This window comes from Bos javanicus, chromosome 4 (assembly GCF_032452875.1).
Source record: "Bos javanicus breed banteng chromosome 4, ARS-OSU_banteng_1.0, whole genome shotgun sequence".
NCBI lineage: Eukaryota > Metazoa > Chordata > Mammalia > Artiodactyla > Bovidae > Bos > Bos javanicus.
In genome coordinates this window covers 97,108,766-97,134,772 of record NC_083871.1, presented here as the reverse complement: position 1 = coordinate 97,134,772, position 26,007 = coordinate 97,108,766, and the positions used below count along the sequence as shown (strand labels likewise).

At 41.4% G+C, this 26,007-nt stretch overlaps 1 protein-coding gene across 2 annotated transcripts in view; it reads left to right on the top strand.

Annotated features, from left to right (window-relative positions):
* Positions 1–26,007, top strand: part of CHCHD3 (coiled-coil-helix-coiled-coil-helix domain containing 3) — a 293,291-nt gene that overhangs the window by 208,821 nt on the left and 58,463 nt on the right. For both annotated transcript variants that reach the window (XM_061414735.1, XM_061414734.1), the window contains one exon: positions 24,390–24,460. In XM_061414735.1, coding sequence (XP_061270719.1) covers positions 24,390–24,460 — 71 coding nt within the window. The remainder of the gene's footprint in view (positions 1–24,389; positions 24,461–26,007) is intronic.

The following is a 26,007-nucleotide window of genomic DNA, read 5'->3' as shown; positions in this document are numbered from 1 at the left end:
TTCTTTATCCTAAAATCAGTGGTGGCAATAAAATATTGTATGTTTGTAGTAAGTATTTTTAAGAAGCTGAAATACTGACTTTTATTTAATGTATTTTTAGTAATAACTTCATCTGTGAACATTTTAAGGGGGAGGTGAACATTTTAAGGGGGTGGTGAACGTTTTAAGGGGAAGGGAAATGTTTGTTGATTTCAGTTAACAAGTGAAATAAAAACTTAAAATATTTGTTTTCATAAACCCACCTTGCATGTTCCTCAGTTTGTTTTCTTGCTCTCAGAAGTGACAGTCCTTTCGATTTCTTGGTCTGTCTATGATTTAAAATACTTTTAGATAGTTTACTTGGATTTTTGGAAACTTTTAAAAAGTAATTATTAAAGATATTTTTATTAATTTATTAAAACAAGCAATTTAGTACCCTTCTTACTAACAATTGAGAACTTTTGGCAAATGTTTTCTTTGTCACTACGAGCTGTTCCTCAGGCTCAATCATTCATTTGATATTTATTTAGAGTGAACTCTGTAGAAGGCTCCATTTTAGGCTCTGTGGATTTAACAGCGGCAAACAGAAAATAAAAAAATCCTGTTTTCATGAAGTTTCAGTCAGTTCAGTCACTCAGTCGTGTCCGACTCTTTGCGACCCCATGGACTGCAGCACGCTAGGCCTCCCTGTCCATCACCAACTCCCGGAGCTTACTCCAACTCAGGTCCATCGCGTCGGTGACGCCATCCAACCATCTCACCCTCTATCGTCCCCTTCTCCTCCCGCCTTCAATCTTGCCCAGCATCAGGGTCTTTTCCAATAAAGTTTAGTGCTCTGTTAATATGAGACACTCAATAATGGATACATTTTACGTCAAGTAGTGATGTGCTCTATGAGGAAAAATGGCTCATAATAAGGAGAGAAATTGACAGTGTGTGGAGGGGTGGAGATGCTGTTTCATGCAGGGAGGACTCTGATCAGGTGCCACTTGAGCAGGGACTGAGTGCCAGGCTGAGCCATGCTTTTGGGGGAGAAGAGCCTTCTGGCAGGTACTGTTGAACAGCCGCTGCCCAATCTCTTGTCTTGATTCCATGCCATTTATTGCTCTGGTGTATTCTTCACTATCTTTTCAGAAAGTGCCAGGTTTGCTTTTCAAGTACCACAGTATAGGTCTTGCCAAGCCTCGCAGACGGTGCTTATTTTGGTCTGTACTTTGTTAGCAGATCATTTCTATGTTGAGTTCAAATGGCACTCTGATTTCAAGAGTGATTCCCATCCTTGTTCTGCTAGAGGAACAGTAAACAGGCACTGTGGATCAGGTAGACGAATATTGAAGTATTTTCAAAAATGCCTTTTTCAAGTGAAAATGTGCCCAAGGCTCCCTGCGACCTTGTACTCCTCTCTTAAGCCTCCCCTGACTCCCCAGTTCACAGCATGCATAATCCTACCTAGCTCTTTGAAAGGCAGAATGGCAGCTTCTATCATGAACTCCCCATTTTCCAGCACTCTGCTATGCACTTTACATGTGTTATTTCATTTAACCTTTCCAGCTGTTCAAGGTGGTTATCCTCATTTTACAGATGAGAGTGAGGCAGAGTAGTGGTGAGTACTTTATCCAGTGTCACAACAGAGTAAGGTGTAGAGCCAGGATTTGAACGCTGGACGTCTAGGCCCACAGTCTCACCCTGTGCCCAGGGAGGGCTCCTGGGAGGTTGGAGTTGGCATGGGACTGAATTAGACACAGAGGTTGCTTTGACTTAGGCTGTCCCTTCCAAAGCTAGACATGTGTGTTATACCATTAGTTCAGCAAAAAGTAGTCCTGTCACCACGGTTAGCTTGTCCACAAGGTGGACAGATCTTTCACCATCTCCATGTTCCCTTTCCTCTGTTCATTGAGCCAGACTTCAAAGGCCTAAAGCTACTTTTTGCACCTGTCATCTTTGAGTCTCTATTTTGGGGTTGTTTTTTCTTTTTCTCCTCTCACTTTCCTCTCTACTTTTAGGTTCCTGACCCTCCCTGCCCCCACCCCCTACCCCAGCCCACCACTGCCCCTTACCTCCTCTCCATCATTAAAACAGAAAATGGTTGGACTCCCCAGAGGTTTGTCTACTGTGGACAGGCTGCTGAAGCTACAGCAGTTGAGCACCATTGTAAAAGTTAAAGTGACTATTCTGGAGCTTTGGGACGCATGTTCATTTCTCATTCTTAGCGAAGTGACCACTCTCTTTTTTCCCCTCCCTGTAAATTTTTCTCAAGACATTTATATGATTTGCTTTCTAATACATTTGGCATAATTTTAAGTGTTATTTTGTGCCATAACCCTCTTTATCTGAAAAATTCATTTTAAATGTCTGTCTTAGCATTTCCGACTGTAGACAGTGAAGTTTTAATGACAGAGGTATATGGTTGAATACATCTTTGTAGTTAATAGAGGTATTTAGAGATATTGCTGACACTATTTGAAAATAGTGGTTTTTCTGAGCAAGATGAGCTGCAAGATAATATGAGTTTTCAGAACCTTTATGTTATCTTTTAAAAGTCTTTCAGTTAGTTGAGTCATTACTGTAGTTTGAAATTGATGGTTATCATATTGCCACTCATCTTTTGAAATGGAAATCTTTCTCAGTATGGTCAGATGGTACCAGGATCAAGAGAAAATAAGCTTTGTCCTTGTTTCCGACTTGTAATACGCTTCTGCTGTGCCTCGCCTTCCTCCTTTTATCAATGCACATTGACTACTAAGTGCTAAGATTCAGGGACATGGTTCCCTTTTCTTAAGGAGCCAGTAAACTATAGCAGGTATGTAAATACAAGGATTATTTCTCTCTTCTCTAGTTTGTTGCATGTGAGAAGCATTTGAAAGAATGTGTCTTCATGAGATTAAGGGTGTCTTCAGAAAGACTTTCACTTGGATAAAGTAAGTGATGAAACTAAACGGAAACATTTTATTTATCATCCCATGTTGTATCACAGATCTGATCTGTAGGAATTGTTAACCTGTGACTCACCTCTGTATTGTTTTTTAATCTGAGTTGGTTATATAGAAGATAAGGCAGATGAGGGAAACTGTAGCAGCTAGGTCATAATAACTAATGTGTAATTTTTATTTTTTAATGACACATCCTCTGGCTTTAGGTTGACATTAACTATACTGGGCGGGAGCACACGAATAAGTCTTTGGAAAGTTGTATTTGCTATGTTTCGCAGGTTTCTAAGGTTTAGTTGGACATTTAAGGGAACTTTTAGTGAAGTTATCGAGTACATCACTGCATCACTTTCTTCCGTTGAGTTCACTGACTGTGAGTAACGCACTCATGGTAACAAATGAGGATCTCTTCCAGGTGGTAACCTGAGGCTCCACAGTAATGACTTAACTCTGATTCTTGTTGAACTAAATGTCAGTGCACAGAACACTGTAGCTGCTCAGGGTGCTGCCAGGTCAGATTTAAGAGCTGTTTAGGGGAAAAAATGTCTTTATGAATACCTAGCTAAGAGATGTTACTGATTTGTAAAAATAATATACTTGCTAGTGTTTGTATTCTTTCTTAACCCCAAAATGATTCAATTGGACTTGAATATTTTTATCAGGAAAGCTGGAGTTGTCTGATATATAAACCCTAACTGTGCAAAAGACTAAATACCAATTTTTCTTTATATTATTCGTGCTGGCACAGTACTAGGCTCTTTATGCTTTTTTTGAACTGAGAGCTAAGCCCCAGAGCTTGCTATGAGAGAGTCGGGGGATCAGGGCAGGACTGGGGTAGGCCAGCCGCCTGAGGGGTTGTGTCTAGGGCTGGTAGCCTCAGCAGAAAGCTCCGTCTCAGTATTGCTGCCGCTTTGTCCCGAAAGAAAGGTGTATAGCAAGTGTTGGTTCAAGGGGGGTGAAGCCAGAGATGAAATAAGAAAAAAGAACTAGAAAAGAATTGAAGACAGCTCTACTCTAAATGAGCTCCAGTATCCGGATTAGAATAACCCACATCTCAGCGTGGAAAATGCTGGCAGGTGCTGGCTCTGCTGTGGGGTGGCTGCCTCCAAGAACAGTAAGGGATCTTGGAACACCAGACCCAGTGGTCTTTGGACTGAGTTGAGGTTGTCAAGCTTCTTGGTGACCTCCCCTTCCTTCAGCTCTGATCCTGTCACCATCCTAACTTTGAAAGCAAGGACCCCAAGACCCAGAGAGGTTGAGTGGCTTGCCCAAGGTCACAAGCAATCAGGTCACCCTGGGGAGTGACCCCTGTTAAGCAGAAGTTTCAGTTCTAAAATCAGCTGCTCTGTGGGATATGCCCATCTCCTGGCTGCCGTCAGTACTTTAGGCAGAAGGAGAGTGATCGCTTGTCAAGGATGTTGCAAAGAAGATTCTTGCAAGAGGATTCCATGACCTGTAAGATCCCTTACAGCTTTAAATTCTATGATTCGAGCTCCGTTTTCATTGGTTTAAGCAGACCGTCTTCCCTCTCTAGCTCCCCAACTTCTTACAGAAATTGATCTTCGAGAGCATTTTGTTACATTTTCCATTTAAAATAAAAATTAGCCTTGCATCTCAGGTACTTCACAGTGTATTGAGCCACATGTATCATTCCTTTGGAGTATTCCTTCACCAGACAGTGCCTACAGTTTTAGTTACATGTGAAGTGGTAGTTTGATGAAACAACATTCCGGCTTCTTTCTCAGTAAACCAAAAGCTCTAGAAAGCTTCGTGTCGCAGAGAGACCTTCATTTTCCCAGCTGTCAACCTGACTGATATTTTAATTTTTCTGCCCTGTAGAAAACTTCAGTCTCTTATCCAATAGATAAATGAGCGAACCCCCCCAGGAAATGCAGCAGAATGTTTCTGTTTGCCAATGCAATAAATGCAGAAGCTAATAAATGTCTCCTTCCATCAGGAGGAGGCGTGTAATGAGTAAATGATGAGAAAAAGAATTCAGGGAAACAAATGATCCATCCAATCTGAGATGACAAACAATTTCTTAATAACTTATCCTCTGGTCGGAGAGAGGGCTTTCACCAGGCAAAGAGAATGCCTGTTGAAACTAAGCCCAGCACACGGCCATTTGCATCTGGCTGCTGATGGATTTAGTCTGGTTCCATTTGGGTCACACTGAGCAATAAGCTGCAATTCAAACTCAGCCCGGTTATGGGTGACATTCTTTGCTGGGTAATTTCTGTGAATGTGTGCTAGGAAAAGGGATCATTTCCAGGCCAAATTCACATTTCTTACCCCAGATTACATTTATATTTCACATTTGTCTTTTTTAGTAAAGATCCAGTCTCTTTCCCTTGAGATGTGTTCAGAGCACAGGGGTTTTACAAGTACTTCTTCCCTGTGGGCTGAATATGTTATTCTTCATAACACTTTTGTGAACCTCAACTCTGAATCCCCAAAGTCTGCCTTTATGGAAGCCAGTGGAAGACTGTATGCTTTGTTCCCCGGGGATGGCTGCGTCCTTGCTTAGGGGTCTAGTTTGGAAGGACTTGTACGAGACAGAAGGCACAGTGTGACTAAGGCGGAGGCAGTGAGATTGGCTTTGGAAGAAGAGGAGTTGCAATCTACAGTGAAGATGTGAGAGAGAGAGACTCCATGCCAGACCCAAAAAAAAAAAAAAATCATTTGACGAAATGCATTTTATTATCACCCCATTGTGGGATCTTTCTAAGAATGTTTCTCAGAAAATCGTGTGGAAAAGATTGGCTACCAAATACCAGCAGTTTTCAGGGACAGATTTTCATGAATATTTCTAGAAGAAGACTATCAGATTGCCTTACTGGGTCTTCCGTAATTATCTTTTCTTCCCCGTTCCACCACTCCCCCACCCCCCACTCCCTTTTATTTTAAATACAAATAAGACATTCTGGTATGTTTCAGTACCACATGAATGAATACATTTGTGCAGTTGAGGAGTGCAGCTTTTAAGTAGTAGTAGGGTTTAGGGCCATAATGCAGGAAAATGTTAATGAATCATCAGATAAAAGCTGGAAAGAGGTGATACCCCAGGGCCCTTGGTGTACTTGGCAGCGTATGAAATGTACCTTAGATATTCAGGAATCCTGCACAGGACTTTCTAAGGGAGAGCCATTATACCTGAAAGCTAAGACTTTAGTGTGCTTCTATTCACATGCATATTTCTATGCCACATCTTTCAAAAGGCCTTTCCTTTGAAACACAAAAAGATAAACATGTCTTTGAAATGGATAGGTGATCGCTTTGCCACTTTTGAAATCTTTCTCCATTTCATAGCTGAGATTTTTTTTTTAACCCTAAAATTAAGACCGACTTTTCTGTTCACCTGAGTAGCTTTTTACACATTGCTGGACTCTAGAGAACCATTGTCACAGTCTTGAGTTTGGGCACGAAATCAATGAAAGGAAATTAAACCCTGAGATAGGTGTTCCATCTGCATAGGATCATATTTTTGCTTGAGTCTCTTCAGTTCATTGTTGTGTGACTGTTAAATAAATACAATACCTTCATACTCAGGAAACCATGAATTTGAAAGTACTTACAGAGTACCATTTATTGCTTAGTGTTGAAAATACTACAGTATTTTAAAATCCCAAGCCTTAGATTTGGAGCCCGAGAGCTGGCCTGATCTGGTTTAGCACTTACACCTATGGGCCAATAAGCACTATATGTAATTTTGGTTACGCATACCATTCCTGATAGATAAAATGAGGACAGTAGCCTCTAACTTTACTTCTTCCTTGACTGTTTTTTTTTTTTTTTAATGTAATCAATTGAGATAAATGACTGCTTCCTAGTCATATTTGCTGATGGAGAGTCCAAGTCTCTACCAGCCTCCCAACAGTTTTAACTTTTGCTTTGATGGAATTGTTCTCTTGTAAACATGGAATCTTTAGATCATCTGCTTTTCCAGGGACTTTCTTCGTATGAATATCACATCCCTCTGGATTATGAGGACTAGAGTCATGTAACTACTTAAAAATTGTTTTGTTAGCGATTTCCCTTAGCTATTAGTACCTTGCTCTTAGGAGATGGTTGTCAGTAAATATTTAGTGCATTAAAAAATGAACATTGACTCAACTTAACAAATGGCAGAAGAATTTCAGAGACACCAGGAGCTTTCAGTTCAGTTCAGTCGCTCAGTCGTGTCTGACTCTTTGCGACTCCATGGGCTGTAGCACGTCAGGCTTCCCTGTCCATCACCAACTCCCAGAGTTTGAGGAGGTACTCCAACTCATGTCCATCGTGCCGGTGATGCCAACCAGCCATCTCATCCTCCTCCCGCCTTCAGTCTTGCCCAGCATCAGGGTATTTTCCAATGAGTCAGTTCTTTGCATCAGGTGCCCAAAGTATTGGAGTTTCAGCTTGAGCATCAGTCCTTCCAGTGACTATTCAGGACTGGTTTCTTTTAGGATTGACTGGTTGGATCTCCTTGCAGTCCTTACCTTCATAATTTAAAAGCTTTTCCCTCTTTAAAAAATTAATATATATTAGTTCATCTGTATTGGCCTTGTGGGTGGATACATTTGTAGCTTGTGAAAATGCCAGGGTTTTATTTTTTTTAGAGGAGAACTGGTACAGTTTGAAACATTATAAGAAACGGTTGTGTGACTGTCCTTATTTTTAAATCTCTTCACCAAGGACTAAATCTTAAAGAAATGTAAATATTTCTTTTCCTTCAAGAGAAAAAGCATAACTAAAAACAACTCCCATCCTTCCGTTGGATGGGTCATCTGTTACTTATTTTAGCTGTCCTCTGTGACAACTTGAATATTTAAGTTGCTTTTCATTTTTCAGTATTATAAACTTTGTGATGAAAATTTTTTTCACTACATTTTTATACACACCTATGATTGCTTCAGATATTTCTAGAAATGAAACTGTGTCAAAGGCATTTGAGACATGTTGCTGTGAATTGTACCAATTCATATTCTCACTAGTAAATTATTAGTGGAACCCATTTCCACATACACTTATCAAAGGAAGACAGCCAGTCTGCTAAGTATACAGTAATGAAATGATTTTGTCAATCATTGTCTCACGAATTTTTCTATGACCTACCAAATGCTGCTTTCAGGAAAGTGTATGTACCCAGTACCTGTGCCCTAGACCGTTTTTTTCAATCAGGAGGTACTGAAGAATGGCATGTCTCTCCAGTAAGTTTTAATTATTTTTAAAGTTTTGGCATTGGTTGGATTTCACATAGTTTTCCTCCTCGACCTTTGAGAAAGCACAGTGCCAGGGACAAGAGGAGATCCACACGTGAGAAACCATGGTGGGTGGCAGTTCCACGCCCCTTACCAGCCTTAAGCCAAAGTTCTGTTGAATGTAGGTGTTCAGTGTATGGGCTTCCCTGTGTACAGCGTAGGGGTGAGCATCCTAGCTCTTAATGAGTGCATCCCAAAGATGCAACACGTGACTTTCAAAGCCTAGTATGAAATTATCTTTGGAACTTAAGAGAGCTTTGCCACATCTCCATCTTCACAGCCCCTCTCACTAAGGCTTTTAAAGCTCGTAACTCTGCTGAGGTCAGTCAGTTTTTCATCATCTAATTCACTTGGAGAGATGTGCTCAGTCTGGGATTCCGAGCTTGGTTGAGGCCCTCTTCCTGTCTGTGAGCTGCTTGTTTTTGGTAGTGTTGGAAAGGTATTACCTTCGAACAAATAGATTTGATTCAGTTTGGGGCTGGTGCTGGGGAGAAACCAACTCTATTATGTCTGTGACAGAGTTCAAAGGTTTGCTCAATGTTCAGGAAAGTTTTTCTTAAGTCGGTTTTCTGGCTTGGTATGAGTTACTGGTGTTGGCCTCGATGATATTTTAAAAACTCAAGTTCTAGGCAAAAGTGGGAGGAAGGCAGACTTGTCTTGGCCTCTCCCTCCTCTTCTGTCACAATCCTGTTCTCCCCTGACACATCACCTTCCTCTCAAGGATTCAGTGGTTACTCATACACACTTAGCTTTTGCCTTCGAAAGCACTAGTCTATTTAATTATGAGTCCCTTTTAGGGAGTTAACTGATGATAAACTAAAGGGTAATAAATGGATTAGCCTTGAATTTCTCAACCTGGATTCTGAGGAAATCATCTCAGAAGGTCTTCAAGTCTCTATGAGAATCTTTCAAGTTTGTTTTCTGTGCTATGATTTCTATGATTCTTTCTATAATTAATGCAATCTTATTTTCAGTCAGTAGGATGGACCCTACTACACTTTTGAGGAATCCTAGATTGAATGACAGAACCTGCTCCCTCCTGCCGCATTAGCGTTAGCACACGGAGCTCTTGGAAGCAGAAAGGACTAACAAACTGAAGACAGTTATCGTTGTGTACTGCAGTGGATTCGCCGTGCGTGTGTCTCTCCCCACTGGCCTTTAAAGATGTCCTCACCCTCCCACCCCCTGGGCCTGGTCCAAGTTCCTTCTTCAGTAAGCTCTTCTGAATGAATGAATTTTAGGCTAGCCTGTCAGAGGGCTGGAAAAGAAGGAGAAATGGGTGAGAAAGATCCTCCAGGGGAGCATCTGTTATACACCCTTTAGATCCTTAATATAGAATCATGAGGAAGGCAGAATGAAACAGCTGAGGATAATGCAGCTCGTGTATCTGCCTGCTTCTCTGCAGTAAGGATTACTGTTCACAGGTTTCCTTTTAGCCCACGGTTTTCAAGAGGACACTGTGTGTGTGCCCGTACGTGTGCTGGAGCAAGTGCAGGAGAGTGTGCGTGTTAGAGTTACAGAGTTCCCTTCTGTGGGAGACAGACCAGCTTGCGGTGAGGTGGAGTGCACGCTGAACTAGGTTGGTAATACCAATGCAGTGCTTTCTGAATACAGCCATCCAATGTGTATGCTTTTGAATGTACATAAGGCACTGAGCCCTACACAGGTAAGGCTGTGGACCTTGAGAATGACTGTGTCACATTCCTCAGCCCTCCAGCACAAGAGCTTCCTGCGCTGGTAGCATACAGTGATTTCCGAGTTTCTGTCTGGGTCTTGCAAGACATCATGGGATGACCCTTAGGATGACTGTGAACTTGCTCTGTCTCACTGCTGTAGAAGAGCAGCGAGACACCCAGCTGTTTCAAGAGCAGAAAGGCCTTAGGTGTGTAACTAAGAAGTCTGAAAGGTAAGTATAGAAGGCTGGATACTGTTGTATTTCAGGTATTGTTTTAAACAATAGGCAGATTTCAGACCTTTTATTGACCTTGTTGTATAAAAGAAAAATATCAAGAAAAATGAATAACGTATAGTTAAGGTAGATGGGAGTTCTCCATATAAGCAGGGTTAATGGGAGCTGTGGGTGGGAGAGGGACAGGCAGTCACTTTGCAAAAGTGGTAGATCTCCCTTATTTTTAAAGAGATTAGAATAAAATTTTGCAAGTAGAAAGAATTCTGATAAGCAGCTTGAATTCTGACAGGAAAAGCTAGTGATATTAAAAGGAAATTAAAGCACAAACTGACTTAAGAACTGAATATGAAGGGTAGTTTGGTACTTGAGAGAAATCAGGGCTTTAGAGACTCATTCGAAAGACAACTTCTTAGAAATAAATACAAGATTACACTATATGTGGTCTGGTAGCACTGTGATTCTTTATTAATTATACATTTATTTGTGTGATTTTTAAATTTATGTCTTTCTTCTCCAGTATGCCATAATAAGCTCCATAGAAGTAGGGCCAAGTATCTTGTTTGTTTACCATCACATTACAAATTCCTGGCCTAGTTTCTGGCACAGACCTTCAGTATTTGTAGAATGAAGAAATGAACAAATAATAGGAAACTTGGAATGCCAAATGAGTGTTTGGTGCATATGTTGAAGTTGCTCAGATGAAAAAACTGAGGCGAGATAAAATAGCATAACTAATATAGCTTGAGTATTATTGCAAGGCTGTCAATGAATGTAAGGATTTCTATTCTAATTAAAAAAAAAAACTAAATCAAGAAAAAAAAAACCCCTCAGACTCTAATTAGTGAAGTTTGTAAAGTGCATGGAATAAAAGTAGAAATGCCAGAAGAAGCTCTGTTTCTTTATATGAGAAATAGCAAAGATGGAATGAAAAGGTAATTACAGAAGCTGTGTATTAATTTTGCCAGGGTGCCCAGGAGACAGTGTGGTTTCCATGGAATGTGGCTTCTTTAGAGATAGTAAGCTTTGATGCTAGAGTTAAGCATCATTTAAAAATTTTTAATTCTGTTCTGTGTCAGGAAAGGAGAGAGGCAGAAGGAAATAAATTTCTGACAAGTGGAAGCAGAGGATTCCACAAAGGAAAAAGATGCTCCTACTGGGTCATTGCATTTGACTTTATTAAAGTTATTCATGAGGTGTGCAAAAAGCAAATATACCAAGGTGTAAAGAACATTTATTCCTCATTCATTTGCCCCTCTCTATCATAAAAATGAAATTGCTTAAATTAGGAAGTTTTTTTGTTTTGGGTCCCCCCCGCCCTTATTTAATGAAAGTCTAGAGGTGAGCAGTCCCAGGACTGGAATGGTAGCTTCAGTGTCGTCAGAGCCCCAGGCACTTCCTGTTTCGCTCTTGCATCCTAGTACAGAATTTCCCTCTTCAGGGTCAGCTCACTGCAGGGTGGCTGCTGGAGCTCTGGCCATCACATCTACACTGCACACTAGAAGAAGGAAAAGGGGCAAAATGACTGAAAAGATTCCCTGTCAGCTGAGGTCAGCTGTCTTTAAGCAGCCTACCTGGAAGTCCCACGCAACAACTCTGCTTATGGCTCAGCCGAAATAGAAGCAAACTGGAAATTTTAGTTGAGTTGACCATATATTTAGCTTCAAATGGAGTTATATAAGGAGGAAGGAGAGATTTTCGTAAGCTACTGCTAATAGTCTTTTCCCTGTGGAAAGATTCCACAGGGAATCTTCATTTGTCTTTGCTATGGAACTTAATAGGGTTTTTGAGTCATTGCATGCTAAGTCCCTTCAGTTGTGTGCGGATCTTTGTGTCTCCAAGAACTGTAGCTCACCAGGCTCTTCTCTCCAGAGGATTCTCCAGGCAATAGTGGAGTGGGTGGCCATGTCCTCCCCAAGGGGATCTTCACTACCCAGGGATCAAACCCACATCTCTTATAGCTCCTGCATTAGCAGACGGGTTCTTTACCACTAGCACCACCTGGAAAGCCCTTGAATCATTAGGAACTGCTTAATAAATCAGTAGTTTATTGTTGATCACCAGTAATAAGGATTTGAAATAAGTAAGGCTGAGAAAAGTTAAGATATACTTGTAGATGCACACAAATGGTTATATGCAAATATTTAGGGATGCTCAGGACAAATACCTAGCCTTGTAAGTTTATTGCTTACACAAAGCATTACTCAGTGTTCAAAGAACAGAGATTAAGTTCAAATCCATCTACTTGATGATCATTCTTCAGGTTTGTGCGTAGTTGTATAGGTAAATTAATGGGGATCTAGGTTCTGATGGCTAGGCCAGGGAGCCAGGGCCTGTGGGCAGGAGTTGTATTGTGATGGAGAATCCTGTCTTCCACAAGGAGAAGCCAGGCTTTCTGCCAATTTCTGAACTTAAATTGTTCCACTGATGCAGTCATCCTGAAAGATAAGGTCCTCGTCTTTGTGTTAAAAACCGAGACTCGGTTTAAATAACCCAAACCATTCCTTGGTGTGCCTTTTAGAAACAGAATACTGAATCTGATATTCTGTGTATCTGAGCCAGTGTTGGCAGTTTGCAGACTATGTCTTGTTGACAGAATTTGCCTGAGCTCCAGGGGGTTCGGGGGACAGAAAGGAGTAAAAGGAGAATGTCTCGGAACAATGAAATCAAGACCATGGGTCTGAGAGGTGGAAGGTTCTTCAAGACGCCAACTACTCTATTCGAGGGCCACTTTTCTCACCAAGAATTGTCAGATCCCTTGCTCTGCTCTCCTGCCCACCTGTAAAAAAAACTTCAGCCTGTTCAGGAACACAGGGAAGGCAGAACTCAAACCTGCCAGCAGGCTGCCTTATAGAAGGTTTGTCGGGAGAAATACCGAAACCACTTGATCAACTGAAGTTGTTTTAGACAGTGATTAAAACAAAAAAAATTCTATAGCTCTTAAAATTGTTGTGGTGGAGGTCAGTCAGTCTCTGTGATCCTATATAATTCTGTAGAAAGACAGGGTGGTTGAGGAAGCATGAACTCTTTCTAGAGTATAGTTACAGCATATGACTGGACAGTAAATGACTGTCTCAGGGCTTCTGGGCCAGGAATTATAGCCGTACTACATTTGCCCCCAGATGCTTAACTTTCATATTAGGGGAAGTATAGTTACCTGCAGCCAGCTGATTACAGACTATAACAGTTCCTGGTTGAGTGTTAATAACAAACTGTAAATAAGTCAGTTCTGAGTCCATCTACTTAACAGTAGGAATGCTCTTATTGACATTGTCAGTAGGAAGGCTTCTTCTGTTGGTTTGTGTAAACACTAGACGTTTGTTTGAACTAGCTAGCCAGATAGAGTAATCCTTGTGTTTGGGTGGATACAAGAGGGATGGAGACCAACAGTTGGTGGTGATAATTATAGACCAGATTAAAAAGAGGAGACCCACACTTGCAGTCAGTCTGCTCACATCCAAGGTCAGACTCGTTCCATCTCTCATCCACTCTTCTAAATAATCAGAGTCGCCACCCATCTGAATGGATGGTGTGCAGGAGTGTCCGTCTCCTCTGAGAAACAGTGTCAGATCACCAGAATTTAAATTGCATCTCAGCATGCAGTGTTGTGTAACATTTTATAAAAGAACTGACAAGAGCTAGTTAACAGATTTTTCTTGTGACCATTTTGATTTGGTCTTTTCTCATATGATACAGATAATGATCATGTTAGTGATAATAGAACCGAAATAAGTTTCTGAACCTGAGAAAATATTATAAGAATATACTATGTGCATGTTTTCTTTTGATTGAATTTAGAACTTGAAAAGATGCTTTTCGAGTCTAGCAATAATGTGTGTCTGCACATGCATTTTAAAATACACTTCCAAAAGGAAACTTTGCAAATGGAAAATGGCAGCATCTCACACATTCAGAAACTTGGGCCACAGCCAGCCCAAACGCGGGGATGATGCCCACGCTTGTTGATTGCCGTTTCCTTCTTACAACTGGCTAAAAACTTTGGGCATCAGAATGCCAAATGGGTAAATCCCCCGATACCCCAAAATAGAACTCGCAGGGAGATGGAAAAGAACTATTAGAATACTTGTATCTGAAGATCCACCTCACTGTTTTGCTCATGGTTTTGTGCTGTTCCTTCAGCTGTCTGTGGCAGGTATGATAAATTGGCTCAATAAACACCAATTCCAAACGCCTCCCTTCTCTTTCTTTACTCCAGAAGTGAGAAAACAAAATTACTTAATTTCCCAGCTGCTTTCGCAGCCAAGGTTGTGCATGATGTATAATTCTGGCCAAAGAGATGTAAGTGGGAGTCTCTGGTGAGGCCTTCTCTTCCCTTGTAACCTTCCTCAGAACCTGGGCATGCTCACTGGAGGTGTGATAGCCATCTTGAGACCCTGGGGACAAAAGCCAAGTGCTCAGGGTGGCTGGGAAAGGAATACTTCACGGTGTCCTTGGCACTTGCATCAGCCGTGGGTTTCTAACATCTGAACTTCTTATTGCATGAGAAAAATGACGTCCTTACTCGCTCAAGCTACTATCTGTAGCTTAAACTATTATTGTACTGATATTGCAATTGAACACAATCCTTAGCAATATTTATTTCCCTTTTACATAGCAGAGCACACTGAAGTGCTGGTCAGTTTGTAGGAGGTACGTAATAAATGTAGTAGTGCACGTTCTCCGTGTTCTGATGTTCATTTTAGACCTGTCTCTATCCCATTCTGTTTTAAATAGGAGCAGAAGTTGGAATTCACTTTAGGATGAATAGGTCACTCTTAACATTATTTTAGTAAGTTGTGTGTGTCGTGTAAACTGAGTGCTCTAAGTATAATGATAAATGGGACAAGATTCCTGCTTTCGGGGACCTTGTGGGCTAACTGGAAAGACAACAGGTGAACATATATTGTTGGTACGTGGTGGCAGGTGCTTTGATCAAAGTCTGTGATGCTGTGAGAACACAGAGGAATCTTTGTGACTCCGAGCAATCACCGTTTATTTACCTCCTGATTCTACATGTTTGTCACAGTTTGGGCTGCTATCAGCTGGGCAAGTCTTTTCAGCTTGTCCAGGCTCACTCTTGCTGAGTTGGCTGCAGTTTGGCTGGTCTATGATGGACTCAGTGGGGAAGACTTGTAATCTTTCCTTCTCCAGCAGACTGGTGTTGCTATTCAGTCACTAAGTTGAGTCTGACTCTTTGCGACCCCATGGACTGCGGCACACCAGTCTTCCCTGTCCTCCACTGCCTCCCAGAGTTTGCTCAAGTTCATGTCCGTTGAGTCAGTGATACTACCTAACCATCTCATCCTCTGTCGTCCCCTTCTCTACCTGCCTTCAATCTTACTTAGAATCAGGGTGTTTTCCAAAGAGTCCAGCTCTTCCCATCAGGTGGCCAAAGTATTGGAGCCCCAGCTTCAGCATCAGTTCTTCCAGTGAATATTCAGGGTTGATTTCCTTTAGGATTCACTGGTTTGGTCTGCCTGCAGTCCAAGAGACTCTCAAGAGTCTTTTCCAACACCACAGTTCAACAGCATCGATTCTTCCACACTCAGCCCTTTTCCATGGGCCGACTGTCACATCCGTACATGACTACTGGAAAAACTCCTTGTCCAGCAGTCTAGCTTGGGCTTGTTGATGTGACATCTGGGCAGGGTTCCAAGAGCGAGTCTTGGGTTGGGAACTGGCACTTCATCACTTCTGTCACATTCTGTTGGCCAGAGCAGGTCACAAGCACAGCTCAGATTGAGTGGTAGAAAAATAGATTTCACCCTTTCATGATGAGGGAGGCTAGAAAGTGTCGCTAAAGGACATGAATGTAGAAAAGAGTCAAGAATTGTGACCGTGTTTGCAGTCTGCCACAGGGCTCTGAGGAAGCAGGGGGGAGGTGAACAATAAAGGATTTATCTCAAATTTTTAAGATTCAAGATAATAGCATGCTCCTTTTCATTAGCTCTTAATAAAAAGTGATAGTGTCAGCTACCATATAGTAGTGTGCATATGTTAATCCCAAGTTCCTAATTTATCTTTCTTCCCCACCCTCATTACCCCTTTTGATAAACTTAAGTGTTCTTTGTGTGAGTCTGTTTCTGCTTTGGAAATATCAGTAAGTTCATTTATATCACTTTTTAAAAAGTTTCCACATGTAAGTGATATCGTGTGATGTTTGTCTTTCTCTGACTTACTTCACTTAATAATCTCTAGGTCCGTCGGTGTTGCTACAAATGCTATTATTTCATTCCTTTTTGTGGCTGAGTAACAGTCCATTTATATATATCTATATACACATGCTAAGTCACCTCAGTCATGTCTGACTCTCTGTAGCCCGCCAGGCTCCTCTGTCCATGGGATTCTCCAGACAAGAACACTGGAATGCGTTACCATGCCTTCCCCCAGGGCATGTTCCCAACCCAGTGATCAAACCTGTATCTCTTAGGTTTCCTGCTTGGCAGGTGGGTTCTTTACTACTAGCACAAACTGGAAAGCGCGCACACACACACACACCCCCTTCCTTACATCTTCTTTATCCATTCATCTGTTGACGGACATTTAGGTTGCTTCTGTTCGTGCTAAGTCACTCAGTTGTGTCCGGCTCTTTGCAACCACGTGGACTGTAGCCCGCCAGGCTCATCTGTCCATGGGATTCTCCGGGCAAGAATACTGGAGTGGGTGGCCATTTCCACCTCCAGGGCATCTTCCTGACCCAGGGATTGAATCCGCATCTCTTAAGTCTCCTGAATTGGCAGGTGGGTTCTTTACCACTAGAGCCACCTGAGAGGGTGCTTCTGTGTCTTGGCTCTTGTAAACAGTGCTGCTGTGATCGTTGGGTTGAATGTATCTTTTCAAATAAGTGTTTTCTCTCAATTTATGCCTAGGAGGGGGGTTACTGGATTGTATGTTAGCTCTATTTTTAGTTTTTTAAGGAACCTCCATACTGTTCTCCATAGTGGCTTCAACAATTTACATTCCCACCCACAGTGTAGAGAGGGTTCCTTTTTCTTCATACTCTCTCAGGCATTTATTATTTGTAGGCTTTAATTTTATGTATGTATTTTATTTTTTGCTAGATTTTGCTTTTTTTGAAAAAAGGATGTTGAAGAAAAATGTCAAGGCCACTCACAGAAGTTCTTTCTCTCACGGCCTGAACTGTTCCTATTTTTTATTAAATTCTTTGTTTTATATTGAAATATAGTTGATTATTGACAACGTGTGTGTTAGTTTCAGGTGTATAGCAAGTGATGAAGTTATATATATATCTGTTTATTTTTTCAAATTCTTTTCCCATTCAGGTTATTATGGAGTATTGAGCAGAATCTTCAGAGAGCTTTGTATGACTTATCATCTTTAATCCCCCAAGGGTCCTGGTGGTCTTTATTATTACCCTCCCCATTTCACAGATGGGAGACAGCTCTTGAGTTATATTCCATAGCCGTGGAGCCATGACTTGTCAGTCTGTCTCCAAAGTGTGTGCTCTTCTCACTATTCTGTTAAGAATCTTACGTGCAGTGTGCCATGGACGGCATATTCATGTGTTTTAAATGAAACATTTTAAGAGTTATGTTCAGTGGAGCATTCCGTCTCCTAACTTGGTTTATTGCCTCTGTATTTAGTAACTGGTCCCTGGTGCCTGAGACTGGAAGATGTTTTGATATAGAAAATGAAAATGCCTTTTGTTTCCAGTGATCCAGTAATGCCTTGTCCTCCAATATAGGTGACAGAACCCCAGATCTCAAATGATTGTATTTGGAGATAGCTCACCTCCTCCTAACTCCTTTCACTTATCCTAGACCCCCAAAATATAAACCTTTATCAGGTTTTTGATAGTGCTGAAACATCTGAAAGATACTGTCATTCTACTTTGAATTTATAAGATCTACCTTCTCAAAGAGAATCTTGGTGGAAAACATGTTTTAGTCTTGTATCAAATAAGAATTCATGTTTTGAAGGTCAGTCCAGTTCAGTTCAGTCGTTCAGTCATGTCCAGCTCTTTGAGACCCCATGAATCGCAGCATGCCAGGCCTCCCTGTCCATCACCAACTCCCAGAGTTCACTCAAACTCATGTCCATCGAGTCACTGATGCCATCCAGCCATCTCATCCTCTGTCGTCCCCTTCTCCTCCTGTGCCCAATCCCTCCCAGCATCAGGGTCTTTTGCAGTGAGTCAACTCTTCACATGAGGTGGCCAAAGTATTAGAGTTGCAGCTTTAGGATCAGTCCTTCCAATGAACACCCAGGACTGATCTCCTTCAGAATGGACTGGTTGGATCTCCTTGCAATCCAAGGGACTCTCAAGAGTCGTCTCCAACACCACAGTTCAAAGGCATCAATCCTTCGGTGCTCAGCTTTCTTCACAGTCCAAGTCTCACATCCATACATGACCACTGGAAAAACCATAGCCTTCCTTGACTAGACAGACCTTTGTTGGCAAAGTAATGTCTCTGCTTTTTAATATGCTCACCACTGGACAAATCACATCAAGTATTTTTCCTATCATGGATGGAGCAGCAAACTATGCAGAGTGAATATGAATGCAGAATTTTTAAATTTTAGGTTGTAAGGACCTCACAGGTATGGAACAGTGTGGCCATGTCCAAAGCAGTGATCAGGTCACAGGCACCTCTCTGTGCTTCTTTTTTGGGGGTCTCCTTACAGGGTCATCTCACGAGGCTGTTTCTTTGATACCTTATATAGTATGAGGACTTACACACAGTACAGCAGTGTGTGGAGGGTGCGTGTGCGTGTAATTGTCTGTATGCATACACGTATAATTGCTTTGTGCAGGGCCATATCCGTGTACATAAGTGTGCATTTACATTTCTTTGGAAATAGGAAAGTGGCTTTGACTTACTAGAAGCACTGACCACTTAAAATTTGGCTATTATAGAAAGTGATCAGACTAAAATACAATTGATGTAAGTACGTACTACTCCAGACAGTAGGGTTGGTTAGCCACATAGCAACAAACTGAGTTATCAGGATGACAAAGTGACAGTAGTTTACAGAGTAAACAAAAAAGAGCTGCAGATACGACCTGGGGCCATCTCAAGACAACATAGATAACAAAAGCAGCCCACCTGAATATTATGGCGCTTGTACTGCTGGTGAGTACAGTTCAGAGGAGGAGCGCTGTGGCGGGGGAGGCCATGAGGCAGAGCTCTCGGGCAGTTTCAGATCCATAAGTGGCTTGTGGACGGGCCTAGCAGCATCCCTGTTTCGAGGCACCTTTGTAAACGTTCTAGTTCTGTTGGGACTTCTCTGGGGGTCGAGACTCTGGTGGTTAAGATTCTGTGTGCTTTCCCTGCAGAGGGCATGGCTTCTATCCCTGGTTGGGGAGCTAAGATACCACATGCAGTGCAGCCACCCCCCCAAAAAAAAAATGTTCAGTTGTGGGAAGTAGTTTTGCTATAATTCTTCCAAAACACTGATTTATTTTTCACTTTGAATGGCACACCGAGTAGTGCGTTTTTCATTTTCCTTTCATTGTTCTAGAATCCCAGTAGTGTCCCAAGTTGGTGTGTGCTCAGAATCACTTGAGATGCTTGCGAAGCTTGCAGCCTCTGCACCCCATCCCCAGAGATTCAGGGTGTGACCAGGGAGGTCTGCGGTTTCACAAGCTCTGAAGATGGCTCTGAAACCAGTGGTCCCCATTCCTCTCCCCAAGGGCTCACAAAATAGGATGGCACCCCAATTCCTGTCCTTGGGAAAACCTGCATCTGGAGCTCAGACATCCCCTGAAAGGGACATCTGAAACCACTCATTGGCCCCTTCTCCCTTTTTCACAATCCTTGCATAAGCCCATTTGGCTCATTCTCCCAACAGTGAGTGGTCACCTCTTTACAGTGATAAGGACTGGCCTGTGTTGGCAGGAGGCTGGGCCCTCTCAGTTATTCACAGTGAATAGGGGTGGAGAGCACGCTCTTCCTGACTCAGGTCTGATCCTCCCCCCAACCCTCACATAGTTCCTTGTTTACTCCTGTCCCTTGTTTCATAACCAGGTTGTAGGGAATTTATGCTTTCTGAGAAGAGCTCCCTACCCTTTGAAGATTTTTTTTTAAGGCTTTTTCTGTGAGGATACTGTTTTCACTATTGAGTAAGAGAGTAATTGAAGATTATTATATCAGTGAGGTCTAAATATGCAATAATGTCATTTAAAAATTAACACATCATTCTGTTCAGTTCAGTTGCTCAGTCATGTCCGACTCTTTGTGACCCCGTGGACTGCAGCACCCCAGGCTTCCCTGTCCATCACCAGCTCCCGGAGCTTTTGCAAACTCATGTCCATTGAGTTGGTGATGCCATCCAACCATCTCATCCTCTGTTTTCCCCTTCTCCTTCTGCTTTCAATCTTTGCCAGCATCAGGGTATTTTGCAGTGAGTCAGTTCTTACCATCAGGTGGCCAAAGTATTGGAGCTTCAGCTTTAGCATCAGTCCTTCCAATGAGTTTTCATTACTGATTTCCTTTAGGATTGACACGTCATTAGAACACCACAAAAATCCTTGCTGCAGACAATGGTTGGGAAAAACAAAAACAACTGATGGCAAAAGTTTAAGATGAAGCATAGTATTTACATAATGTCAATCAATCTCCTGTAAGATATTGATTACAGCAGGAAAAACAGGAGCTTTACTATGGAGAAACTCTTAGGCACCACCTCAATCAAGAAGTCGAGATCAAGCACCAGTAAAAAGATCTATTAACGTAATGTAACCCTGGATGCAATGCATGGAGATGGGCACATCACTGCTGTGGTATCCTTCCCTATAACGTTGGATAGTGTCCATCCAACCATAAGAAACATCCAACAGGCCCAAAGTGCATGCCATTATACAAAACATCTGACCAGTGTTCTTTGGGGGTGTTGAGGTCATCAAAGGCAAAGCAAGACTGAGGAACTGTCACAGATTAGAGGAGACAAGAAAGCTGTGACAACTACATGCAGCATAGGATCCGGGGCTAGATCCTGTGAGAAATAAAGTCTAATTCAGATGCCGCAAGTCTCTATGCTGTAGCATTGTTACTTACCAGTTTTCACAATTGTGCTGTGATCATCTAAGGTGTGGACATGAAGGTACGCTGAGTGAAGTATATGCAGGAACCTTCTTCTGTTTTTGCCCCCTTCTATAAGTCTGAGATGATTACATAAGACAGAGCTGGAGAAAAAAGAACTTTTATTTTGTAATGTATCAACACTCTGCAATAGCTTAGCATTCAGCCACTCTCTTCAGCATGTATCCCCCACACGTATTTTTTATATTTTAGCTCTACTGAGTCATTTGTGGTTGATTAGCTCCTTTGGGGAGTGAGGGGGATTAACACAATTTTTGTGTGTATTATAAAATATTTATGACCAACGTAACAACTGGCTGTGTACCCACCCCCCAACTTTTAAAAATATGACAGTGCAGTGAAGTCCCCCGCATTGCATTCTTTTATGACATTCTGCCCCTCTGTTCCTCATTTACCACCCACACATAACTGCCACCACTTACAGTTAATCAATAGAGCTTACTGTTTACCAGTCCTATTTCAGTGTTTTGCCCTTTTCCAAACTGACATAAATTGCATTGTGCTGTATCATATCTACAACTTGCTTTTTTGGCCCCACTTTATGTCTGATTCATTCTTTTTCATCACTGTATAGATTTCCAACTTATGAATACACAATACATATTTGTCTTTTCTCCAGCGGGCAGACATATTGGGAGTATTTTTGGTTTGGGGTTTTGTTTTCAGCATGGTTATTCATTTTAAGAAGTATTTCCTCAGGTCAAAAGAGATCTCTACGTTTTCTGAACTCCAGTAACACTGCCCACCGCTTTTAGCTCAGTGTTTGCGACCTTTCAGTACACTTCTTTTTCTTTTCTCCTGTAGCAGGTAGATAGCTGGGAGATGGCTTCTTGAGGATCTCATTCTCCGAGATGGACATTATTGGAAAAATAAGAATTTCATTTTGTTGACTGAGCAAGTAAATACTTAATGAATTAAACATGGTCTACAAACAGATGTTGGGCATATTTGTGTTTTTTTCTTAGTTGTTGTATGGTGTTGTGTCTTGGGGACTTTTCTTGTTAGATTTATGCAGTATCAGAAACTGGTCACTGAGTTTGAAATGTGGAGCATAAATCAGCTTAAAACTTCAAGAAATCATGCGCTAGGTCTGCAGGCAACACAGGTACAGGTGTGTGTGTGTGTGTGTGTGTGGTGTGTGCACGTATGTGCGCATGTGTGTTTGTGTATATTTAACTTTGAAGGAGAAAGTTTGACAAAATTAGCAATTTAATCTGCACTTTGGCGTTACAAAGCAGGAGGGAGTTTGCTGGTTTATATTATGGCAGAACTCTTGCTTTTGTGTATCATTTTTGTTAGAAAGTTAATATTTAATGTTGATCATTTTGTATGTGTGCCCAGAATGGAATTGCCCAAATTAGTTCTTTGTCTCTAAAATTCTTTTATTTGAATGTTCGTCTTGCTCCATGAAAACACAGAGCAGGTTTTATAGCTCTCTTGCCCACCTTACTTGGTTTCTACAGCAGCTTTGGCAGAGATAAGTTGTGCTAGTATTGTCCAGGTTTTACGGTGAGGAAGGAGCACTGGATTGGAAGCCGGCAGAGGTTGTTTGCTCAGGGACCCTAAACAGAACCAGAAACCAGATCTTTCCTGGCTCTGTCCAGAGATGCCAGTTTCATTGCATACACTAAGCAAAAATATTAAGACATTTTTATTTTGCTGGCATTTGAATACTTGGTTCAGTAACATGATGCCAATCTGACCGTTCCCCATAGTGATGCAGGGAGTCCCTCATCACTGTTAGTGGCTCTTTCTAACTGCCTTTTTACTGCCCTCTTTGTTAGAAGGGTTCTGAGAAAAGCTGAAACCAAACCTTACGAAAGAGCATGTCCTGACTAGTATGTGTTCTAAAGGAAAGAAAAGCCTTGTAAGTGGAACTGATAGGAAGGTGTGACACAACCGAAAGTTAAAATAATCTGAGGAGACAAATGACTTTTTGATAGCTCGAGACCTGTAGAAGAATTAAAACCTCTCAGCGTATAGACTGGTGCAGTTGATCACTCACATTGCAGTGTTTAAAAAGGCAGAAGCAGTACACTTAGAATATTGTCTTCATGTCAGAAATGCACCTCGTGCTTGAAAATGATAAAAAATTACAATCGATCCTTACAACTGTTCTGTTCATCTTTATTGATCAGGTGCAAGAAAGATAAATCGCAGCCCAAATAAGATTATAGTAAATGTTAGCATCGTCGGGGACTCTAGGTTGATAGAGAGCCATTCATCATCTCAAATGGTGACCTGTCCATTGCTCCAGCCATCCTGAGCCGGCTGTCTAATCACATACCTATTGATTTTATCTACATCCAGCAAACCTGGATGTGACTGTCATTGGGCAACCCAGATTGTTAAATGCAAAGGGGTCACTGGGTGTGAAGAGGATTTCACTTTCATTTTCTCACCAACCAACAATGATGTATTAAAAAATAAACCACCCCAAGTCATGCATGTGAAACCTGAGTGAATAGAGAACGAAGGGACACAATAGACCACTGCATTGCATTGTGTTCTTTTGTACCGCAGTGCATTTTGCAGGGTATTTCATGGAGTCGGAAGGCTCATCGGGTCATTTAGGCCACCCCCTGCAGTAAGACAGGTTTCACAGTAGCTAGTCAGAATGGATCGTTTTTAATATTGCTGCCCCAGGAAAGGCATTACTTGGCTCTTACAACTTGATTTATATTGCTTATGTGTTCATTCATGTAATAGTGAAAACATTTTTTAATAAAAATTACCTAAATCTGCCCCCTTGTTCTTACTGATTAATTTGTTATAAATGTTGATGCTCTTGTGGTCGTATGGAGATGATAGAACAAATTGTACTTGGTAAAGAATCCATCTTGAGGACAAATATACAGTGTAAAAAGAAATGATCCTTTAATATCCTAGGTGGAACACTGGAATGATAGGAAAATATGGTGTGTGAATTTCACATTTCATCTCAAGTGCTCTTTGGTCTTGCAGTGGTAGATTCCAAATACGGGAGATCAAAATAGTCTTTCAGAACTACGTTAGGAATTTTTTCAGAAGGTTCAAATATTGATGACTTACATGAATGTTTAGTCTGTGATTACAATGTGTATGCCAACAATGATACCATTATTAAATATATAATCTTACATGTTATTTTAAGTATTCCTGTCACCATGCAAGAAATCTTCCTCCTTCTGCTGGAGCGGCAGACACAAGATTTTATGTAGTTTTTGAAATCGTAAGTCTTGCACACACGTTGTCCTCTTGAGTAGTGAAAACTCTGCTATCTCTTTATCCACAGAGCTCAGAGTTCTACAAAGTTACCACCGAGCAATACCAGAAAGCTGCTGAGGAAGTGGAAGCAAAGTTCAAGTAAGTCTTTAATAGTATTATCATTATGTACCCTTCCCGACAAGACGAAAGCACGCCTTTACCACTCTTTGACACGTACGTTAGCCCTCTGGAATACTTGGAAGTGTGTTTGGACCAATATTGCTATCATGGAATTCCAGTGCAAGGGACAGGCCTCTGATGAAAGTATGTTTCAACTCCATTTTATGAACTCTGGCGAACTTGAAAGCAATGGTGGTGGTGTTTTCATTTGGAATATGATTTTAGTAGGATACCCCTGATTATGAAGGGGATGTTAAACTGTTGCCTCTAACAGTAGAAACACAGAGATCGTTTACTTTCATATAATAAAATGATGGAGATGTCCAAATTTGGGTATCTGTCTTTCTCCCATTTAAGCTGTTTTTATTGCTTTACGTGTACCTTGAAAACATTTAAATCACAGAACTTTCCCTTGCCCTTGATTATGAAGGTGATGTTAAATTGCTCCCTGTATTAATCCTTGGGATGATTAAATGAGTGTTCTGTAATTGATGGGTCAGAGTGTCCCTGACCCATAGCCCTGTGCTTTCCCTTTGCTTTCAGTACTCACATTAGGTAAGAAAACATTCAGAATTTTCCTGAGTGTATAGATACTTCTGCTGTGTAACCACTGTTAGTCGCACATGTGCAAATTAGTGAAGCACAGAAAGGTGTTGTGACAGGTTTAGTCAAAAGATTGTATTAGGCTCTGACCTCCTTCCTTGGCATGTTTATAAGCATTTGATAAAATGATTAAACCCTAGGGTAGAATGTTATTACTTTCTGCCGTAGTGTAATTTGTGTGGTAATGGATATTGGTGTTATTTTAATGTTGATTTAAAATATTTTTTAGAAAAAGTATGATTTAAGGTATATTTAAATAGATAGAACCCTCCAGTCTTCCTTAGTGAAATTATCTCTTTAGGAGCAGACAGGAAAGACCTTCTAAAAATGAGCCATAAATCTCACTCTTAAAGGTTAATGTGCTATCTTCAGAATGTAGATATAGAATTGGATAGATTTTGATTTTCAAAGACACTCTCCATATGTATTCTTAAAGTTGGGTTTTTATCTTTCCCACGAATGGCAAAGCAGTGTTTTTCAAGCCTTTCGTCTCTGTACTGTGAGAACCTTTCACTTGGCACCCTGGATCTGTCTTCTTTGTAAGGTTGAAGCTATACAAATAAGTAAAATTTAAGATAAATCAAAGGAGATCCATTCTGACCAGGATGATCTATGAAGTCATAAAGAAGATGGCATTTTAGTTGAGGCTTGAAGAAGAGTATCGAGTAGTCAGGAGGGAAAGGTGTTCAAAAGGAAAACCATGCCCCGGAGTTGGTGGCTGACAAACTAGTTAAGATCAGTGGTTTGTTGCAGGGAGACTAGTGCAAGGTAAGGTGGAAAAGCTGAACTAAGAAGCTGATCTTCATTTAGCCAGAAGTCATAGTCTTCCAGGTGGTGCAGCAGTAGGGCATCCACCTGCCAAGGCAGGAGACACAAGAGACTCAAGTTGAGTCCCTCGGTCAGGAAGATCCCCCGGAGGAGGA